The following is a 20,898-nucleotide window of genomic DNA, read 5'->3' as shown; positions in this document are numbered from 1 at the left end:
TTTTAACTATGGTTGTTTTACCTAAACTGTGGTATTTAATTAATACGGTAGCTCTTGTGTGTCTCCATTGGTATTGTCTTTTATGGTAAAATATTCAAGAGCCCTCCTTTTCATTGAAGCGACCTACTTGATATTCAAATTACAGGTCTTTACGATTGGATGGCTGTCCATCAACGTCAGCACGTTTGAATTACTATTCAGAAGCCATGCCTTCGAAAAGAGAAATAAGATACCGAGCAACGTCAGCACTTCATTATTATTCATGACGTAAGCCCCAAGTCAGTTTGTGTGCAGGTGAACTCTGGATTCTCGCCACCAAACAACAGAAATGCCTAGACAGGATCTAAAATAAAGGGGAATTTGCCTGTTTGGACTGGCAGAAACCAAAAAACACAGTTCGTCACGCGAAATAATAATCGGAAATGGACGAAAACCAACAGCATTATCGAACTGTTTCAAAGTAACCGACTCACCTGGAACTGCCGAGGCTACAGGTAAATAAACAATGACTGTTTTAACTCCGCGTGTGTGTGTCTATTTTACTGTAAACATGTAACGATTCAAAATACTGAGTCTTGTATTTTTCATCTCCATTTCCTGCATAACTTGACTAAGGGATGTTTTTTTTTAGACCGGTCTTCCTGTTTTGGCCATGTTCTTGTAAGACAAAGAAGAAAATGCTTTCTAAAATTAGTTGTAAGACTAAATAACGAATGAAGTATAAAGTTTATCTTTTATTAAATGACAAAGCAGTTAAGGAAGTTATGATACTTCCGTAAAAGTATGACGTTTTAGACAGGCGCGTTATAAACCTCGATGACGTCATTGTGCAATAAACATCCTCATGTTATGCACCTGTAATAAATGAAAAAATATGTACCCTAGTAACTAATGAATACCCAATATACACTGCCCGATACTTACTTTTTGTATGTCCAGTATGCACCAATAAACATATTGCATTATGTGAAATATTGTCAAATGCCTTTTTACCTCATGATGTTATTGTTTTGAAAGTATGATTCTTTTGGAGAATGTAGTATGTTATCTGGGTATTCATACAGAATATTCGCATACTGTGAATAGGATACTTCTGTTGCTGCAATAAAACTCTGCTGAACTATCAGAACAGACATGCAAATCTATGTTAATATTATAGTTCACTCGCATATAAAAATTCCCGAGGGGGGTAAAAAGCTTAAAAACAAAGAGAATTTAATAAAAAGAATCCTCAAATAAGCTAACAGAAATCTTAATATCAAAACACAACACAACTTCAACTGATAATTCACATAAAACTACAATTTAATCTCCCTGAACTTGTTCCAAACCTGTTTGAGATGTAACTTTTCTGTTGGACATGAAAGAAGATACTAAGAAGAATGTTGGAAACTGGTAGTCATTGACTACATTTACATGGACATCAGTCATCAGATTATTTGCCCTAATCTGAATATGACCAGGGGCGGACTGGCCATCTGGCAATTCTGGCAAATGCCAGAAGGGCCGGACCAGTTTTTAAATGTGGACTGGTCAGTTTTTTTCTTTTTTTCTTAATATGTATTATTTTTACAAGCAGTCAGCTTTTATCTCTTGCAAAATGTGAATATTATGATGATGATTATAATATAGTAATATTAATAAGTATTATTATTGCATTTATTATAATTATATGTTACGCATATGGCCCATTGGTGACGGCCGGCTGGTTTTGAGAGGGGCCCACCTAATCAGAGGTTATGCGAACCAAAATCTGGCAAGAATGTCAAACATACAGTAAGTGCAACTTAAGCTAATTGTCAGAGATGGACGGTAAATAAAGGAAAGTCAGTGCTGAAAAGCTCCAAGAAACCAAAAACGGGGTCTAAAATCAGATGCTGCCAAATGCAAAAAATTAACTGAAATAATCTCGACTGGTTTTAATTCGGCTGCTGCATCAGAGGACAGTAGCACAGTAGAAGAGGTAATTAGAAAACAGAAAATATACTCATACATACTCAAGTCATTATACTAAGATATACTAAGAAATTTTGATACCATTCTGACAATTTTTGACAGTAACCTACACTGTTTAACAGTTGTAAGCCTAGCGTAGAACTCCCAAGCATTTTAAAATGTCGTTATCAGCAGATAACTTGGGATTCAGCGTATGTAGACTGCTGTACTCTACTGTACTAGCAATATAGTCTAACATGCAAAAGAACCTATAGCTACATGTATAGTAGTACTATAGGCATTTGAATACATAGCTAGTCTTTAAACATTAAATAGATGCATAGGTGACAGTATGTATTTAATCCTTAGGTAGAGGTGCAGAGAATGACAACGGGTTGTTTTTGTTCCAGTCACATACATTAAATGTTTAAATATCTATTAAATACTGCTTATATTATTTCACCATCTGTACACCAATATAAGTAGGGAATATGCGTGTACGTGGATGGGGCTGTGTCTGTGTGGTAATGTGGGCTACAGTGCCAGGGCTGAATTTTTGTCCCAGTCCGCCCCTGAATATGACAATAATATGATTAAGGTGTTTGCATGAGTTTCTTTTTGAATGACCTTTCATGATCACGCTTTTTCATGTTATAGCACATAATTCGATTGCCATCATTGTGTCATCGCGCTATCTACGTTTCCTCTGGAATTTCATATAGTTTCGGGTGTTTCATTTTTAATTTGTGGACTTAAGTTGCAGTTTGACCCTTCCACTTTCATTCAGGAACATTTCAAGCATGCCCTCCTTGACAAACGAGATATTGGATGCGAGTATGAACTGCTGGAAGTGCTAACACATGTCGAATGGGAGAAAAAAAAACTCCACATTTTTAAGTGTGTGTTTGTGTCTGTGGTCCTTAACTGACTCGGTAGGTGCAGAGAATAGTGTCAAACAGCTGTGTGTATATGGAATATTCTGTTGCAAAATGCGGTGAAAATCCCACATGACGGTAATAGTTTGATTGCTGTGTTTACATGTACTGCACTTCAATAATGCGATTAAAATCGGCATACTCCACATGTGATAATTTGATTTCTCTTTAGTTTGATTATGACCTTAATCAGATTGAATAATCATAATTTGCTCTTTTACATGTAGACTCTTAATCACAGTATTGTCTTAATCTTATGAAAATCAGATTATTAGTGTCCATGTAAACATACTCATCAACTACCATGTTTTTTTTGGTAGTGTGGTATGGATGTCAATGACTATTCTTCAAAGTATCTTTTGTGTTCAACAGAGGAAACGTTTAGAAACACCATGTGGGGGAGTAAATGGCTAGTAAAAAATTAGCTTTAGTTTGCATTGGAATTTGATACTATAGTAAGTGATCATGTGTAAATGTAAAACTTGTGTGTCCATATTGACCCTATTTGAAAAAAAAAAAAAAATATATATATATATATATATATATATATATATATATATATATATATATATATATATATATATACATACATACTTACTTACATACTTACATACATACATACACACACATACATACACACACACACACACACACACACACACACACACACACACACACTAATTAATTTGATTGAATTTATTTATATGACAATTGCTGTACCTAAATACTCTTACTCTCTCTCGAAAACTATAAAGCGTGGTTTATTTCACTTTAACATTTGATCCATTGTTTATTTATGATAGTTTGTTTGTTCAATAAATGCAGTGCTTCCCACACATAGACTTTACTTGGGTGAGCCTCCCAGGTATAATTGGTGACACTTTATTTTTTTATTATGATCATTATCTTTTACACTTTTTTTGTATTCGCTTAATAACCAAACATCCGCAATCGATTAACAAGTGGAAAATCTCCTCTCGCCCTACATGTTTCCTACTTGTCATTGTATGTGTGCAGTCAATTGTCAACACTCCCAAACACAATCACACATGCTCTGTAGAGACGCACCTTTTTGGGACTTAAAAATGCGTCCGTCAGGGGTTTCTAAATCTCCTAAAATATCCAGGAATTGGCTTTTGGTTTCGATTTCTAAGCAGTTGTATGTGTTTTTGCATTACATTTTTATTTAATTAATAAATTACATTCATTATTTTAAGCCTAATTTACCCTAAGTACACCATGTGCACAGTGGCAAGAGTCAGAGAAACATTAAATAATTAATTATTTGATCTAAATGACTCTTAAAATGTTAATCCATTGAAAAGATAGCGTATAATAAATAAAAGTATTGTTAAAAATCACTTTTTTGTCGCATATAGGTAACCATATGTTGTGTGTAAAAGGTGTGTTTTAATCCGGCTACCACCGCAAGTATATTCAAAACCTGTTGGAAGCACTGAAATGTATATAATAGAGTACATACAAGAATCAGAGAGTGAAATTCAGTATCTTTTAAGACCTTTTTTTTAAGACTCTTTCCATACAATTTAAGTATTTATAACCATTTTAGGTTTCAACTCAAAACACTGGAGAGATTTTAACTTACAGTATATTTACTTCATTGTAATGTAAGAAACTAATCCAAATCTGAAAGGTTATTCATATACTGAATAAAAATCTATTAAATTTAGCTAGTTCAGCAGGTTGGCGCCTATAGAGCTGCAGAAATAATGGTGATGCCTCAGTTACTGCAGTAAACTTGGAGATTTTTATTAATTTCATAAACTACACAGCATCCTAATAATCTCAGATTAAATTCAGGCAAACTATAGCATACAACTATACATTGCATATTCAAAATTAAAAAAAAAAAATTTTTAATAAAAAAAATTAATACCTTGCAAAATAGCATTTAAGACATTTTTTTTAAATTGGTTTTAATGAACATACAAACGTAAACAAAAAAGGGCAAAGACAAATGTATCAGTAAACAAGTATAGCAGCAAAAAGGCAAAGAGAAATAAAATTAAATAAATAATAATAGTAAAGAAATAAATAAACATTCAAACAAAATACAAAAAACATAATACACAAAGTTATGCCGTGGTTAAGGTCACACATTGTGAAAATACATCAGATGTGTTCATAGAGTTAGAGGATCATTAGAGGCATCCATATTTTTTGAAAGGCATCCCCTTTGTTTTTTAAGTAGCATTTAAGACTTTTTAATACTTTTTAAGACCCCATAGACACCCTGAATAAATTACATATAAATATATTTACATTTCTCTCCCCTACAAATCCTCCCAATCAATCTAAAGTAGTAATTTTGTGAATAGTGAAACTGGTGAAATTGTATTTATATCACAATATATTGCAAAGAAAAAAAATCATAATGTCAGTTTTTTCCAATATTGTGCAGCTCTAGTACCCTATTTACAAATGGCATCCAATATAAATTGAAAATGTCATTTTTAAAATAATCCATACTTTTGTATGTTTTTTGACCCTACCAGAAATATCAAGCACCCCAGAAAAGATGGCAGACGACAGAGTGGCCATCTTAACAGAAGATGAGGAGGAGCTGAAGAGGAAACACCTTGAGCGCTTTGACCGCCTGTCACTTGAGATTCAGTCACCGTCTCAACCACCTGAAAATGATGTACCAAATGATACAGCGCCAACTCCATCCCCTCAACACGACATGAGCTGCTGTGAACGGTTGTTCTTACGCGTCAACCGCCACCTTCTTGTGTCAAAAGTGTTTTATTTGTTCTTCTATGCCGCCTATGGTTCCCTTCATCCCCTTCTTGCTCTGTACTACAAGCAGCTGGGGATGAATCCAACTCAAAGTGGTCTCCTAGTGGGAATCCGATATTTCATAGAATTCTGCAGTGCCCCTTTTTGGGGCATTGTCGCAGATCGATATAGGAAAGGAAAAGCAGTCTTGCTGTTCTCAATGTTGTGCTGGATCCTTTTCAATGCTGGGATTGGCATTGTGAAGCCCCCAATTATGGCATGTAAAGAGGAGACCATCCCGACAACGACAGCCAAGGTACCAACTGTCCACCCTACCCCTTCTAATGAAACATTCTTCCCCAACACTAGTTCAACTAGTCAAATGAGACGGCGCAGGGATCTGATTGGACAATACCCTTGGCGAACCATCCTTTCCTCCGGTCAATCTTCAGGCTACATCTCTGAACATCGAATCAAACGAGATTCAAACTTGAGTATTACCCCAGCACCTGAAGAACTGGCTAACACCACACAAACTAACCAAACCAGTACAACCACACAACCCAAGCCAAGCACGTCCATCTCAACATCAACCCCCAGCAGCACAAACACAACATTTAGCAGCACTACCAAGAGTACCACAACCAACCCAAACTTGCCACCCCCTGAGTATAACATGGACCAGGTTAACGCCATTTTTCTCCTGATTCTGCTCGTCATCATCATTGGCGAGTTTTTCAGTGCTCCAGCTATTACAATTGTAGATACGGTACGTAATGCTTTTTCTTCAAAATTAGCTTAGGTAGGGTTAGTTTACACAAAAGTTAAAATTCGGTTATTAGCTACACTCACCTTTGTGTTAGGAATAAATCCCCTGAGACCTTTGTTCATATTCTGAACACAAATTAAGATATTTTAGATCATGGGTCTCAAACTCAATTCCTGGAGGACCACAGCTCTGCACAGTTTTGTTCCAACCCTAATGAAACACAGCTGATGCAACCAATTAATCAAGGTGTTCAAGATTCTCCTGAACACCTGGACTATCTGGATCAGCTGTGTTTGATTAGGGTTGGAACAAAACTGTGCAGAGCTGTGGTCCTCCAGGAATTGAGGTAGGGACCTATGTTTTAGATAAAATCTGAGAGCTCCCTCATCCTCCATAGACAACAATGATCCAGAGATGTTTATAGTCCAGAAAAGGAACAAAAAACATTTTCACATGTATCATTATCACAGTCGTTGCTGTACCATGGCTGCTACAGGAGCATTGATATTACACATTGTATCCCTGTAATATCATTGCACCTGTGGCAGCAAAGTTACTTGATTATTACACTGGAATAAGAGTATAGTTCCTAGCCACATCAACTCAGAAAACAACTTTTGATTTCCCATCGGTCTTAGTATACAATATAACTACAAAAGAATCAAACATTAAATATGAAAGTTATCTAAGCTCTTTGGTTAATTTGAGTGGTAAGAGTCTAAACCAGGGGTTCTCAACCTCAGTCCTCGAGGTGTTCTGCAGATTTTAACTCCAACCCCAATCAGACACACCTGGGATAGCTAATCAAGCTCTTACTAGACTTACTAGAAACATCCTTGCTGGTGTGTTGAGGCAAGTTAGAGCTAAAATATGCAGTACACCAGACCTCCAGGACTGAGTTTGAGAACCCCTGGTCTAATCATGCTCCCTGGTCTAATCTGTGCTCATGAAGGGTAATATTAGTTATATACATCAAAACATCTTTTGTACCAAGCTGTAAACATTTTATCAGTTGTAAAATTTAGCATGGCAGTCAGTGAACGTCTGGAGTTTCTGCAGCCAGCCCCCAAATGCCAGTCGATGAATTGCCGTTTCAATTACTTCCGTATTGGCTTCACAAGGGAAAGTGGGATGTTTCCGCTTGAATCACACTGAACACGTCTGTTCTTCTAAAAATGTTAGAGGCAATGCTTCGGTAAAATTAAAAAAAATTAAAAAAAGCCCAGCATAAAGTATGCAGGTCTCTTAACACAGCCACTGAGTGCCCGTGAACAGAAACTTGCAATGCTTCTGATTGGTCCACTGCTGTGGAGCTGATAGTGATGAGCTGCACTCAGTAAGAAAGTTAAAGATCATGGGGTTCCAGTGTCCTGCAGATTTTAGCTTCAACCCCAATCAGACACACCTGGGCTAGCTAATCAAGCTCTTATGCTGTAGTCTCACTAGAGTTTAAGCTTGCGAAATTCCATCGTAGGGTGCTGCAATAAGGGGCGGGATTAAACAATATGATTAGACATTTGAAAAAGCGAGCAATTGGTCCATATTTAAAATTTCTGTCCAGAGAGGTCATGTTTTGATCCTCGATTGGTCTCACGCAGTCAAGTGATGCGATTTCACAGGTCAGAGTTTACCAAGCTTAAGCTTTGCACCACAGCGAACTGCGAAACTCAAACGAGCTTGCATTTCCGGTCTGACACATTTACGTGGGTATGAATGTAAGTCTATGGGGAGAAAAGTCTAGTATGACCGCAGCTTTACAGGGCTTTCTAGAAACATCCTTGCAGGTGTGTTGAGGCAAGTTGGAGCTAAAATCTGCAGGACACCAGACCTCCAGGACCGAGTTTTAGAACCTCTGGTCTAATCTGTGCTCCTGCTAGACCCAGAGATCGGCTAAATGGATTAACAAATTGTAAAACATAACTTCTTAACTCTAATGGAGTTGTAAAATGAGACTATTTTCAAAAAAAGTGGAGTGTTCCTTTCAAAACCTGTTCAAAAGACAAAATTAGTTTTATAAAATTTTTGTGTGTTAACATGTTTTCAAGCCATGTTCCTTTCTGTGCAGGATTTGTAGCACTGCAGCTAGTTACATCAGGAACAAATCTATGCTCCTAGGGTTAGGGTTAGAGCCCCCTAAGGACATAAGGAATAAATCATGAAGAAATCTGGAAACTTATAGTAGAAATTACTCTTTAGCTTTAACTTTTAGCTTTTAAATCAGTAGAAACTCTGAAGTCGTCTAAAATGTTGGTTTGAATTGTTCTAGGTGACACTACACTACCTGGGTCCACACCGTGACAGATATGGACTGCAGCGTATGTGGGGATCTCTAGGCTGGGGTCTTGCCATGCTCTGCATTGGCATCTGGATTGACCACACCAGCACCAACCTTATTATTGGCAACATGGAGTGCATCATGAAAAATTACAAGAACTATCACATTGCCTTCATTGTGTTTGGCGTGTTAATGGTAATCGCTCTGATCGTGGCAACCCAATTTAAGTTTGATGTTCAGCACCATGATACAAATGAAGGACAAGAGGTTGGTAATCAACAGGAAAATGTCCAACCTAGAGGTTCTCCTGGAACGAGGAGCACGGACACCCCAACAATTGTCCAAGCCGAGGAATTTCACTTCTGGGACTTGATGCGACTGCTGTGCGGCGTACAGTACAGCACAGTGTTATTCGTGGCCTGGTTCATGGGCTTTGGCTATGGATTTGTTTTTACTTTTCTTTACTGGCATTTACAGGACCTGACAGGAACCACAACACTATTTGGTATTTGCTCTGTCCTCAGTCATGTGTCAGAACTTGCTGCTTATTTCACCAGCCACAAATTCATCGAACTAGTAGGACACATCAGGTAAGGTTCTTGTGATTGTGTGTTGCTTTGAAAAGTGGAGACTGTTGTGTTCACTCTTGACTTGTGTTCTTTGCTTGCTTTCTCCACTTCAGTTTTTGTTCTTGTGCTCTGATTCATAGCTAAACGATGAATCTGAGCGCTCTTTCACTTATGTACAACACTGATTCTACATGCTAAATCGGGCAAACTTCCTTCAACATTAAGCCAACAAGAGGCAACATGTAACACACTAAAAAAACTAGCCTGACGTTCACCAATGTGGCTGATGCTGCCCAACAGCTGACTGTCAGCTTGGTGTGTCTTGGCCATAAGGGCATACTTACATTAGGCACTGTTGCCTTGTACCAAATGTGTACCCCTCATTAAAGAGAAGCACTTTCATGAACAGACTATACATAAATATAATCTATTCCACGCAGGTATGTTTGACTTGTATTGCACATACAGTTAGGTCCATAAGTATTTGGACATCGAAACCTTTTTGGCTCTATTCACCAACACAATCCAATTGTTTTTTCAGCCTAATGATGGCTTGCTTGACTGACAGTGACAGCTCTTTGGATCTCATCTTGAGAGTTGACAGATTCCATATGCAAATAGCACACTTGAAGTGAACTCTGGACCTTTTATCTCTTCATTGTAATTGGGATAATGAGGGAATAACACTCACCTGGCCATGGAACAGCTTAGAAGCCAGTTGTCCAATTACTTTTGGACCCTTAACAAGTGGGAGGCACATATGCAAACTGTTGTAATTCCTACACCATTCACCTGATTTGGATGTTAATACCCTCCAATTAAAGCTGACTATGGTTAAAGCACATCTTGTTCGTTTTATTTTAAATCGTGTTGGTGTATATGCCAAAATGCTAGAATTGTGTTAATGTCCAAATATTTATGGACCTAACTGTAACAAGATTATTACAGAGACAGCAGATTACCTAGTGGGAGTACACCCTAAGGGCTCATTCACACATGTCTTTGCTTCTAAAAATGCTAGACACAACGTTTCGGAATGGTTTGAAAAAAAAAAAAAGCACAGCATTAAAAATAAGGCTATACAGACACAGCCACTGAGTGCATGTTAACAGAAACGTGCAATGCTTGTTCCACCTTCAAGCTCTTCTGATTGGTCCACTTCTGTGGACCTGACAGTGAGCTGCGCTGAGTGTGAAAGTTGATGATCTTTTAACCTGGCATGGTGCGTGGTGCTTCAAATGAGACGGACACATACTTCCGTGTGTTTATATTGTAAGATAATCAAACAGTAGCGCATTGGAAAGGAAAACACATTCTATGTGAACGGCCACTAAGGCATAGACAACCTTCACATGGATAAAGCAATACCAGAATTCATTACAAAAGTCATGATGTGGTTGTGTACTGGTTGCTTTCAGTATTGTCAATCCAAGCAAGGTCATGTATAAACATTCATATCTGTTGTTCTCATTTGGCTTATCAGGCTGTTAGCTTAGCCACATGCTAACATCAAATTCTACTTAAACAAACTGTCGGCGTTCAGATTATCAGTGCTTTTGCTTTGGGATCAAACCATCATAGTAATAAGAATCATAATTAAAGCATCTTCCTGCACCTTGTGTCTTTAACTCACTTGATCCTGTCCTTGAATCAGTGAGCCTTTGTGCATAGCGCTGTCATGCGACCCTGTAGGTCTGCGCTGGGATCAGTGAGCCATTGTTTGCTTTGGTTTAAGAGCACAAAGCCTTTTTCTGTGAGCAACAGCCCAAGCCTAGAATGCATTGCACAGCAGCTACACTGTCCACTCTCTGTTTTTACAGAGAGAACATTTATGCTCTTTTTTTATCTCCTATTTTCGCAGTTGAATAAATAATAGAGAAAACCATCTATTTGAATGATTGACAGATCAATATCAATTCATAAGTCACCCCCACCAGGGTGCGAATTACAAGGGGGTACAGAGGGATTGACCCCCCCTAATTCATGCTTGGTCCTCTCTGATGGACGTCAAAACAAGATGCATGGGGGGGTCAGTCCTTTAATAGTGAGAAATATTTCGCTCTGATATGTATTTTAAATAATAAAAATAATATACAATATAAATATAAAATTTGACCACCCCTAAAATCACTGTGAAAGCATAATCACGCCAATCTGTCTATTCTAGCAAAAAAACTGAAATTGGATGATCTAAAGCACTGATAGGCACCGTCTTTACAAGACTTTTTCCTCGTAAAATAGTTGTTTATCTACATTTAGCCTGAATGTAAAGTCAAATGATGCATAATAACGTTTGAAGTTTGACCTACTGTAGGGTAACATCCGAAAAAGCCAATCAGAGAATACACTAAATATCCATCAACACCCTTAAAACTTAAATTCCTTTAAATAATAAACTAGACGTAAATAAAAATAAATGCATAAATTACAAACTTACCGAAAAAAGTTGACCCCCCTGATTGTCAGTGTATAATTCGCACACTGACCCCCACCCTTAACCTCCTTTCGAGTGATGCAATTTCTTGTAAGAGGCGGCTACAAATTTATAGTTTCCTCTTCAACATCATTTAATACTTTATAGATTCGCTTTGAAAGATAACCTCAATAAACTGTAACAATTTTGGTGATGAGCTATGTGGTTGAATTTTAACTATTTTTTATTGTACAGCAAAATAAGATGAGTCATCATGACTTCAATAAATCTTAATAAAGCATGTTTCAATTAGTAAAAGTCACAAAAACACACCCTGTTTATATTTCACTACAAAAACCAGATGAAAAACGTTTTTGTTATGCTTTTGCATGCGTTGCAATTATGAAAATGTCATTTTTATTAGTAAGTGAATTTATACTTTCAAGTGCAACTGTCTTACATCTAAACAGTTATCTAAATGTATTTATTTTTTTACTAAATGTATTTTTGGAGTGGATACATGTTGTTGAGATGTTTTGTAATAACTTTGTGTTTAATTTCTTCTCTGGCAGAGTATTGTACATCGGCCTGGCCTGTAACACAGCACGTTACCTCTATATTTCGTATCTGGAGAACGCCTGGACTGTCCTGCCCATGGAAGTACTTCAAGGTATGAATAACCTGTCATCAGGTTTTCATTGCTGGGAAGGGAGCAAATAAAATGTGGTAAATTCAGTCATAAAAGACAATAGATCATTCTGACGTCAGTTTCACCACCCTTTCCTTTGGCAAAATGATGATGAAGAAAAGAGTCATTAAAGAGTTAATGCTATTCACACATAGGAATGAAGGCCTGGATCAAGTCTGTTTACATTCAGGACAGACACTGTTTTGTTTGACTTCATCTGTTTAAAGAAAAACAGCACTGTCTGTTGCAGTTTAATATTAGCCACCTGTACTTTACTGTACTGGAATTTTCAGTTTAAACATATAATTTGTTTTCAGGACAGACTTTTGTAACTGTGAACTGAAGGATAACTGCACACTGGAGTTAATCGTTAGCTTATTAAACAACATTGTGTTTTATTTATCGACATCAGATCAAGTAATCGGAATATTTGATGTGTTTTGTTTGTTTTTTAACTTCGCTAAGTTTATTAATTCACTTCTTTCAGCCCTTTGCGTGGTTTGTGTTGTTGTTTAAGTTCAGTTAAATTTCAGTATTTTTATTTGGTTTGTTTTAATATTGTTGCTGTTTTTTGTTTGTTTCATTTTGTTTTTCTTACTGGTGTACTTGTGTTTTTTATTGTTTTATTTATTTAGTTTATCACTTAGGTGCTGTTTGGAATGGATTTGACAAAACAGTAGAGCTGATATATTTATTCTTTTGATCATATCAGTATTAGAGACATTAAGTTAAATATGAGTGCATAGAAGGAAATGGTCAACGCAATCTCACAGCAATTTGTAACGTTTTAAATTTGTGGCTAATTCTTATTAACCTTAAATTCTTAAATCCTTATTAAAGGTTCCCACACTTCTTAAAAACACTTATTAAAAATAAATGTAGGTCCTGAAGAGCTTGAATTAAATTTGAAATTAAACTTGTTTATGGTGTTGTTTCAGCAATTGTACTGTGCCACTGTCAAAAATAGAACAAAAATGCTGAAATATTTAGCAATATTTCAGAAACCACATTGGAATATTACCAGTATAGAATTTAACAAATTTAAAAATTTTCAACTAAGTTTTTTTTGCACAACTGTTTAAAAACTGCCTACACTTTTGAAAATGGCATGTTTAAAACATCATCATTACTCTGAAATTTTAATGTAAACATTAAGTGTAAGTGAAAACGCTACATGTGCTGCTGGTGGTGTGTATCACAAAGGTGCTTGATTTGAAATTTAATGGTGCTTTAAAAAGTCCTGTAGTCTGCAGTTCATGGAAGAATGGGAGCCCTGCATATGTTCTAGTATGATTTTCTTATCCCCCAATGATGGGTAGAGTTAGCGGTGGGGTTTGGGTTAATGTTTCTTTTTAAAAAGCGTACATTTTCATAAGAATGAATTTGTAGGAATTACCACTTTCTGATGATGCATAAAATAGTTCCGTTTCCTCATGAGATTGGGTGGAACAGTCACAAATATCTGTCCTTTTATTAATGTATATTTATAAATCCTCTTTTTTTGCATGACTGCTATAATGAGAGTTACTAACATAATAATTATCACAAGCATGGAGTGATACATAAAAAAAAATAAAAAAAACATAACCATGTGTAATAATAACACTGTGCATTGTTTACCTGTACAGGAATAACACATGCGTCAGTCTGGGCAGCTTGTATCTCATATCTGAGCGCGGCTGTACCTCCTCCACTTCGGACATCGGCTCAGGGTATCCTGCAGGGGCTCCATCTGGGCCTGGGCAGAGGCTGCGGAGCGATGGTCGGCGGGATATTTGTTAATTACTTTGGTATTAATGCTAACTTTTCTTCAATGATTTATTGCATTACTAATGCCAGGATGTACTCTATATAAACTGGAGGATGTCTTGTTTTTTCAGGCGTTGCCGAAACGTTCAGGGGAATAGGAATGGCCTCGCTTGTTATTTTGCTCATCTTTTCATTAATCATGTACATCACTGGCCAGAATGAGAAGAAAGGTGAGCAACACATTCATATTCATTCATTGTCCTTCAGCTTTATTTATCAAGGGTTGCCACCGCGTAATGAACCGCCAACTTGTCCAACTCGTTTTACGCAGGGGATGCCCTTTCAGTCACAACCCAAACAGGGAAACACCCATACACACTCGTTTACACTCATACACTACCGCCAATTTAGTTTATTTTAATTCAGCTAGAGCTCAAAACCAGCGACCTTGCTGTAAGACGACATTGCTGTCCACTGAGCCACCGTGCTGCCCACATTCATATTCATTGATTATTATCCTTCAGTAAAATCTGATTTTATTTCAAATTGTTATTTCAGTTCATTATTACAAATATTTTGTGGCCTTGAACATCTAATACACATGTACATGAGAAAACACTGATGATGACTGTTGAAAATGTACAGCCAAAATGCTTACGTTTTCAGTTTTTCATGTTGTGTAAACAGCCCTCAGGATTTTTTTAATGACACCTGAGCTTTCTGTCCAATGTCTAGGTCTGTGTTTCTCAACCACGTTCTTGGAAGACCACCAGCACTGCATGTTTTGCATGTCTGTCACACCCAATACAGGTCTTTCGGTCTCTGCTAATGAGCTGATGATCTGAATTAGGTGTTAAATTAAGGAGACATGGAAAATGTGCAGGGTTGGTGTTCCTCCAGGAACGTGGTTAAGAAACACCGCTCTACAGTAGGTAAAAAAACCTTAAACAAATATGTTGAAATAAAGTGAGAAAACCTCATTTAAAATATCTTTATTGATGTTTTGAAGATCTCATGTCTTTGGAAGGACCATTTTTATTTTAGGCTAACTATCTCTTAAAAAATGTTGAACAAGTGTGCTTTCATTTGATCTTTTTAACCCCATACTTGGACAAGCTTAAAAGATGCCACAAAATAAGCTGAGAAAACTTTTCAGGTTTCATTAAAAATGTCTTTATATTTTGAAGATTTCCTGGCTTTTTGAAAGGACAATTATCATTTTAGGCAGACTGTCTTTTTATTTATTTCAAGTTTTTATTGCAAAGAGATACTCAACATCAGTAGACATTTGTTACTTTTCCAGCTTTTCCAGTTTAAATCCCCTAATCGGGGATAAAAGAGGAAACACATTTCTTCATGACAGTAACAGAACAACATACAGTTGAAGTCAGAATTATTAGCCCCCCTGTTTATTTTTTTCCCCAATTTCTGTTTAACGGAGAGAAGATTTTTTTAAACAAATTTCTAAACATAATAGTTTTAATAACTCATTTCTAATAACTGATATATTTTCTCTTTGTCATGATGACAGTAAATAATATTTGACTAGATATTTTTCAAGACACTTCTATACAGCTTAAAGTGACATTAAAAGGCTTAACTAGGTTAATTAGGTTAACTAGGCAGGTTAGGGTAATTAGGCAAGTTACTGTATAATGATGGTTTGTTCTGTCTATCGAAAAAATATATAGCTTAAAGGGGCTAATAATTTTGACCGAAATGTTTTTTAAAAAATTAAAAAGTGATTTTATTCTAGACAAATTAAAACAAATCAGACTTTCTCCAGAAGAAAAAAAATATCAGACATACTGTGAAAGTTTCTTTGCTCTGTTAATAATCATTTGGGAAATATTTTAAAAAGAAAAAAAAAAATTCAATGGGGGGCTAATAATTCTGACTTTGACTGTATATCCTTTTGCATTATCTTACATCATTAATACCGACACTATTTACAGAAGAAATGGGGTGTGTGGATGCTATATTTACAGTAAAAATAAATCTTAAAGTTGTATAACAAACAGACATTTGGTTGAATAGGAGTAAGAGTAGGAGTGTTTTTGGTTATGCACACAGTATGTCATTTTCTTCATAATGAGTTTATTTTTAAAATGTCTATCCTATCCTGCATTTATGGTAAATTAGGCTTATACCAGCATCTAGTCACTCCGCTGCTAGTCCGTTTGCACTGGCTGCCAGTTGCTTCTCGCATCAAATTCAAAGCTCTGATGTTTGCCTACAAAGTGACTTCTGGCCTTGCTCCCTCTTATCTGCTCTCACTTTTGCAGATCTATGTGCCCTCTAGAAACTTGCGTTCTGTGAATGAACGTCGCCTCGTGGTTCCATCCCAAAGAGGGAAGAAATCACTTTCGCGAACGCTCACGCTCAATCTGCCCAGTTAGTGGAATGAACTCCCTAACTGCATCAGAACAGCAGAGTCACTCGCTATTTTCAAGAAACGACTAAAAACTCAACTATTTAGTCTCCACTTCACTTCCTAATCTGCAATTGCCTCTCTGAATATCACACTAACTGTACCCAAAAAAAAAAAAACTAATACTACTAATACTTTCCTTCTTAGACTTTACAGACCTGAAACTTGCCTACAGCACTTATTCATTGTTGCTTTTAGTTGCGTAAATTGCTTCCTTGTCCTCATTTGTAAGTCGCTTTGGATAAAAGCGTCTGCTAAATGACTAAATGTAAATGTAAATGTAGTAACAGTTATTTTACTTGAATCAAGGATGACTCTATACGTACAGGTGAAGTCAAAATTATTAGCCCTCATGTGAATTTGTTTTCTTTTTTAAATATTTCCCAACGGATGTTTAACAGAGCAAGAAATTATTCACAGTATATCCCATAGTATTTTTTTCTTTTGGAGAAAGTCTTATTTGTTTTATTTCGACTAGAATAAAAGCAGTTTGATCATTTTAAAACCATTTTAAGGTCAATATTATTATACAATAACTTGCCTACAGTATATACCCTATCTTCCCTAGTTAACCCAATTAAGCCTTTAAATGTCACTTTAAGCTGTATAGAAGTGTCTTGAAGACTATGTAGTAAAATATTTTGTACAGTCATCATGGCAAAGATAAAAAAAAAATCAGTTATTAGAAATGAGTTATTAAAACTATTATGTTTGGAAATGTGTTGAAAAAAATCTTCTTTCTATTAAACTGAAATTGGGGAACAAAAACATTCGACTTCAACTGTACATTTGTTTTTCCTGCAAGCTATCTCTTTTAAAAAAATGTTGAATGTGTGCTTACATTTTATATTTTGAACCCCACAGAGGACAAGATGCTAGCAGAGAACATACCTATCCCGTCTAGCCCTGTTCCTATCGCGACCATCGATCTGGTTCAGAACACAGCGGACGTGGCGGCACCCGCTCGACCTGAACCCAAACTTCCAGCCCGCAAAACTCAACACCAGCAGGAGCAGGAGGATCTGAATAAACCTGCCTGGGTCCCGTCCGGCTCTCCGTGGGTTTCGGTCGCTCTCCTGGTTTACCAGATCAGAGAGATGGTGCTCTTGGCAAAAGCACGGCCCACTGTTGAGGTCCAGCCACTTCAGGTAGAACAGAGCTGAATCACTTATACGAATATCAGTTCAAAAAATGATTCATGTTTTCTCTTTTTCATGCATTCCATGGCAGAAAGGTGAGAACGCATAGATTTAGTTACATTAATTCAATGAGTATTCAAAGTCCAGGGTGTCTGAGAGGTTTAAAAACTAAATTTTAGGCCTTAAAAAGTCTTACATTTACAGAAATATTGTGTTGTAGGTCCTAAATCATTTTAAACAGGTCTTAAAATGCCTATGTCCATGTAAAGGCCAGTTCACAAAGGAACGCTTTTTGCTCGCATTTTTTGTTGATGTTTAACACCTTGTGACTAAACAAAGGGTGCTAATGTGATTTTGCACACCATCACGCAAAACACCAGGCGTAAAAGCCTAATTTTTAAAGAAACGCCTCATGCTTGTTTTTTTGTTTTGACACGCCACATCAAAAACTTCACCACCAATCAGATTGGCACTTTTGTTCAAGTACTCGAAGCTGCTGAAGTTACAATAAATTAAAGGCGCTCAAGTGCAAAACAGTCGAGGTGATCCTAGTTTCTTTTTCATTCAATGAAGAAGATGATACATCGAGGCAAGGTTGTTGCTAGATTGGATATGGCTGTGGCCGGAAGTTAATGAGAATTATTTTACCATTTATTCAACTTCCCATTTTTTGTATTTTATTAAAGTTTACACTCACCCCAACCCTAAACCCAACCATCACAGTTACGTAAAAACAGTAGTGGTATTGAGTATTATTTATGCTGTCTACCCCTACCCTAACCCTAAACCCCACATTCACAGAACTGTAAAAATATTAATTATTGTAATGGTAATTTTGCTCGTTTTGCAAAATCGCCTGGGTTTAAATGCAGCAAAGCATCCCAAAGAACACTGATGATAAACATGAGCGAAAGGCATCCCAGTGTGTTCTAAATCAGACCAGCACTCATCAATCCATCTCAATGGAACGTTTAATAGTTCATTTGTTTAACACCAATATGATTCAAATGTCTTCCTCACAATGACATTTGTTAAAAAGTTCACCATGTATTTATGGTGGGGACACTGGCCTGGACAGACTGTTGTGCACACATCTAGTTCAGTACAGTTTTTAAAAGTTGTCTATTTTGTTTACAACCAGAGTTTGCTTGTTTTGCCACATTATTTAATATATGTGGATAAGAAATAACTACATTTGAATATTTTTGATAAGGCAAGTAAAAATCTGTAGTGTTTAGCCCTGTATAAGTCTATAAGTTTATTCAAAATGGTCTTTAAAAGTCTTTAATTTGACCTGCTGAAACCCTGATTTTGTACAGCAATTTACAACCTCATATAATATTAAGTACTAATTTTTTGTCTTATCAAGACTGCATTTATTTGATCCAAAACAGCAATATTGTGCTATTATATGAAATATTTTTATGTTATTTATTTTTGGTGATGCACAGCACATTTTTTTGCTGTTAAAAAGGTAAAGTAACTGTAAAATAAAAATCTATTTAAAAAGCATTAATAACTAAAATAAAATAAAAACTATTTGCACAAAAACCCAAAATATGCTAAAGAGAATTTTTTATTTTAGTTTTTCGAACAGACATTGTCTAAATTTTATTTATTTCTGTCTTTGCTTTAGTTTTTTTTTTTTTTTTTTTTGTTTAATAGGGATAATGAGGGAAAGAAATACACTTAAAATTTTAATTATTAAAGATATTTTAAATAAAATGTCTTCAATCAAATGTTTACACAAACTCCCCAAACTTTTTGAACTAAATACAAGTTGTCAACTGAATTACTCAGCATCTGGAAGATCTAAAATCTGCAAACAAAACATTGTCACGTTACTGAGATGCTAATTAAATGTGCTAAACTGATTATTCCTCTAACTAGGGCACAGATGAGGTCCGCTCGGACTCTCAAGAAGACCAATCACCTCCTGTCTTCAGCGACGCTGTGCAGCATGAAAACACTCCCAGTGGCCTTCAGGACCACTCCGGTTCACCCACTGCACAGCTGGATGTCCCAACACGGGATACACAGCCTCCATCACAACCTATCAGCTGACACCAAAAACAAAACTGACCCGGTAACCACCGACTGCATTTTATTAAGACTTTTTTTTTAAATCTACGTTGGAAAACACAGGAACGGGAAACTTTTTAATGGCCTTGTAGGACTTCTAACTTATTTCCAGTTGTTTTGCACAAAAAAAATAAGAATATTAATAAATCCTGGTGGGTTTTAAAGTGTAACGTGTGGCTGTGTTTACTTGTATCCACCTCTAGAGGGCAGCAGAGGCAAACACAAGGCCTATATTAATAATAATAATCTTCTATGTGAAAATGTCAATTTATACAGAGTTCAATAGGCGAAACCTTGTTAATATTTACACTTTCCTAACATCTACATCTTGTTTACTTTCACACGTTCACCTTTGACTTGTAGGTGTAGGTGTGAAAGATTTTTATAAGGGGATTTTTTTAATTAAGTTTAAAGTAACTAGCATTAGATTATATCACATTATAACTATCAGAGGTCAGTTATGTCGTGTTATCAAGCAAAGCAGACTGTAATGCTCTGCTTGTATATATACGGAGGTTTCCTGGTAATAAGATCAGATTGTTTGTCTACCATGTGCGAGAATTATTATTATGATTATTATTCCCAGAATTCATCTCTTTCAGTGGAATCAAACACCTTATTTGCAGCGCACACCCACTCACAGCACAGATTTCATCTCCGGTGGGATTAGCTGTCACTAGCGCAATATGCCCTCAGACAACGCTCTGCCAAGTGTCGGAAATCAGCTCAATGCAACTTATAATATCAGGATGTTTGAGTGAGACTAAAACGAAAGGTGTTTGACAACAAAATGCTTTGTTGCGTTTGCTTCTGTTCAGTTCAGTTTTGGGGATTTTAATTTGTTTCTTTTTGCTCTTGCTCATTTTTCCCCACTGTTTAGTTGTGTTTTTTTGCTGATTGTTTTGCTTTTTCTGTTCCTTTTTATTGATTTTTGTTCTATTTCTTTTTTTTTTTTTTTTTTGTCATTTTATTTAGGTTTCTTTAATGTTTATTTATTTTGGGGGGGGTATTTTGAAGGTTTTGTTTATTTATTTTACTTTGTTTAATTTTGGTGTTTTTTATTTATGGTTTAATAGTTTTTTGTTGTTGTTGTTGTTTTTTGCTTTTTTATTTGTTTTTGTTTCATGTTTAATTTTGATGGTCTTTTTATTTAGTTTTTGTTACATGTTTGTTT

General features: G+C 36.2%; 1 protein-coding gene across 2 annotated transcripts; it reads left to right on the top strand.

The window, feature by feature from the left end:
* Window positions 1-262: 262 nt before the first annotated feature.
* Window positions 263-19,894, top strand: mfsd6a (major facilitator superfamily domain containing 6a). 2 transcript variants are annotated; one of them, XM_087302081.1, is made up of 8 exons: window positions 263-494; window positions 5,387-6,378; window positions 8,645-9,243; window positions 12,208-12,305; window positions 13,952-14,113; window positions 14,204-14,302; window positions 17,368-17,651; window positions 19,533-19,894. In XM_087302081.1, the coding sequence occupies exons 2-8, from the start codon at window positions 5,410-5,412 to the stop codon at window positions 19,704-19,706; spliced, it is 2,385 nt and encodes a 794-aa protein (XP_087158207.1). In that variant the 5' UTR covers window positions 263-494; window positions 5,387-5,409; the 3' UTR covers window positions 19,707-19,894.
* The last annotated feature ends 1,004 nt before the right edge of the window (window positions 19,895-20,898 follow it).

Source organism: Danio rerio, chromosome 22 (genome assembly GCF_052040795.2).
Source record: "Danio rerio strain M-AB ecotype USA chromosome 22, GRCz13ab, whole genome shotgun sequence".
NCBI classification, from domain to species: Eukaryota; Metazoa; Chordata; class Actinopteri; order Cypriniformes; family Danionidae; genus Danio; species Danio rerio.
The sequence above is the reverse complement of the archived record's forward strand: the minus strand, read 5'-3'. Positions and strand labels throughout refer to the sequence as shown.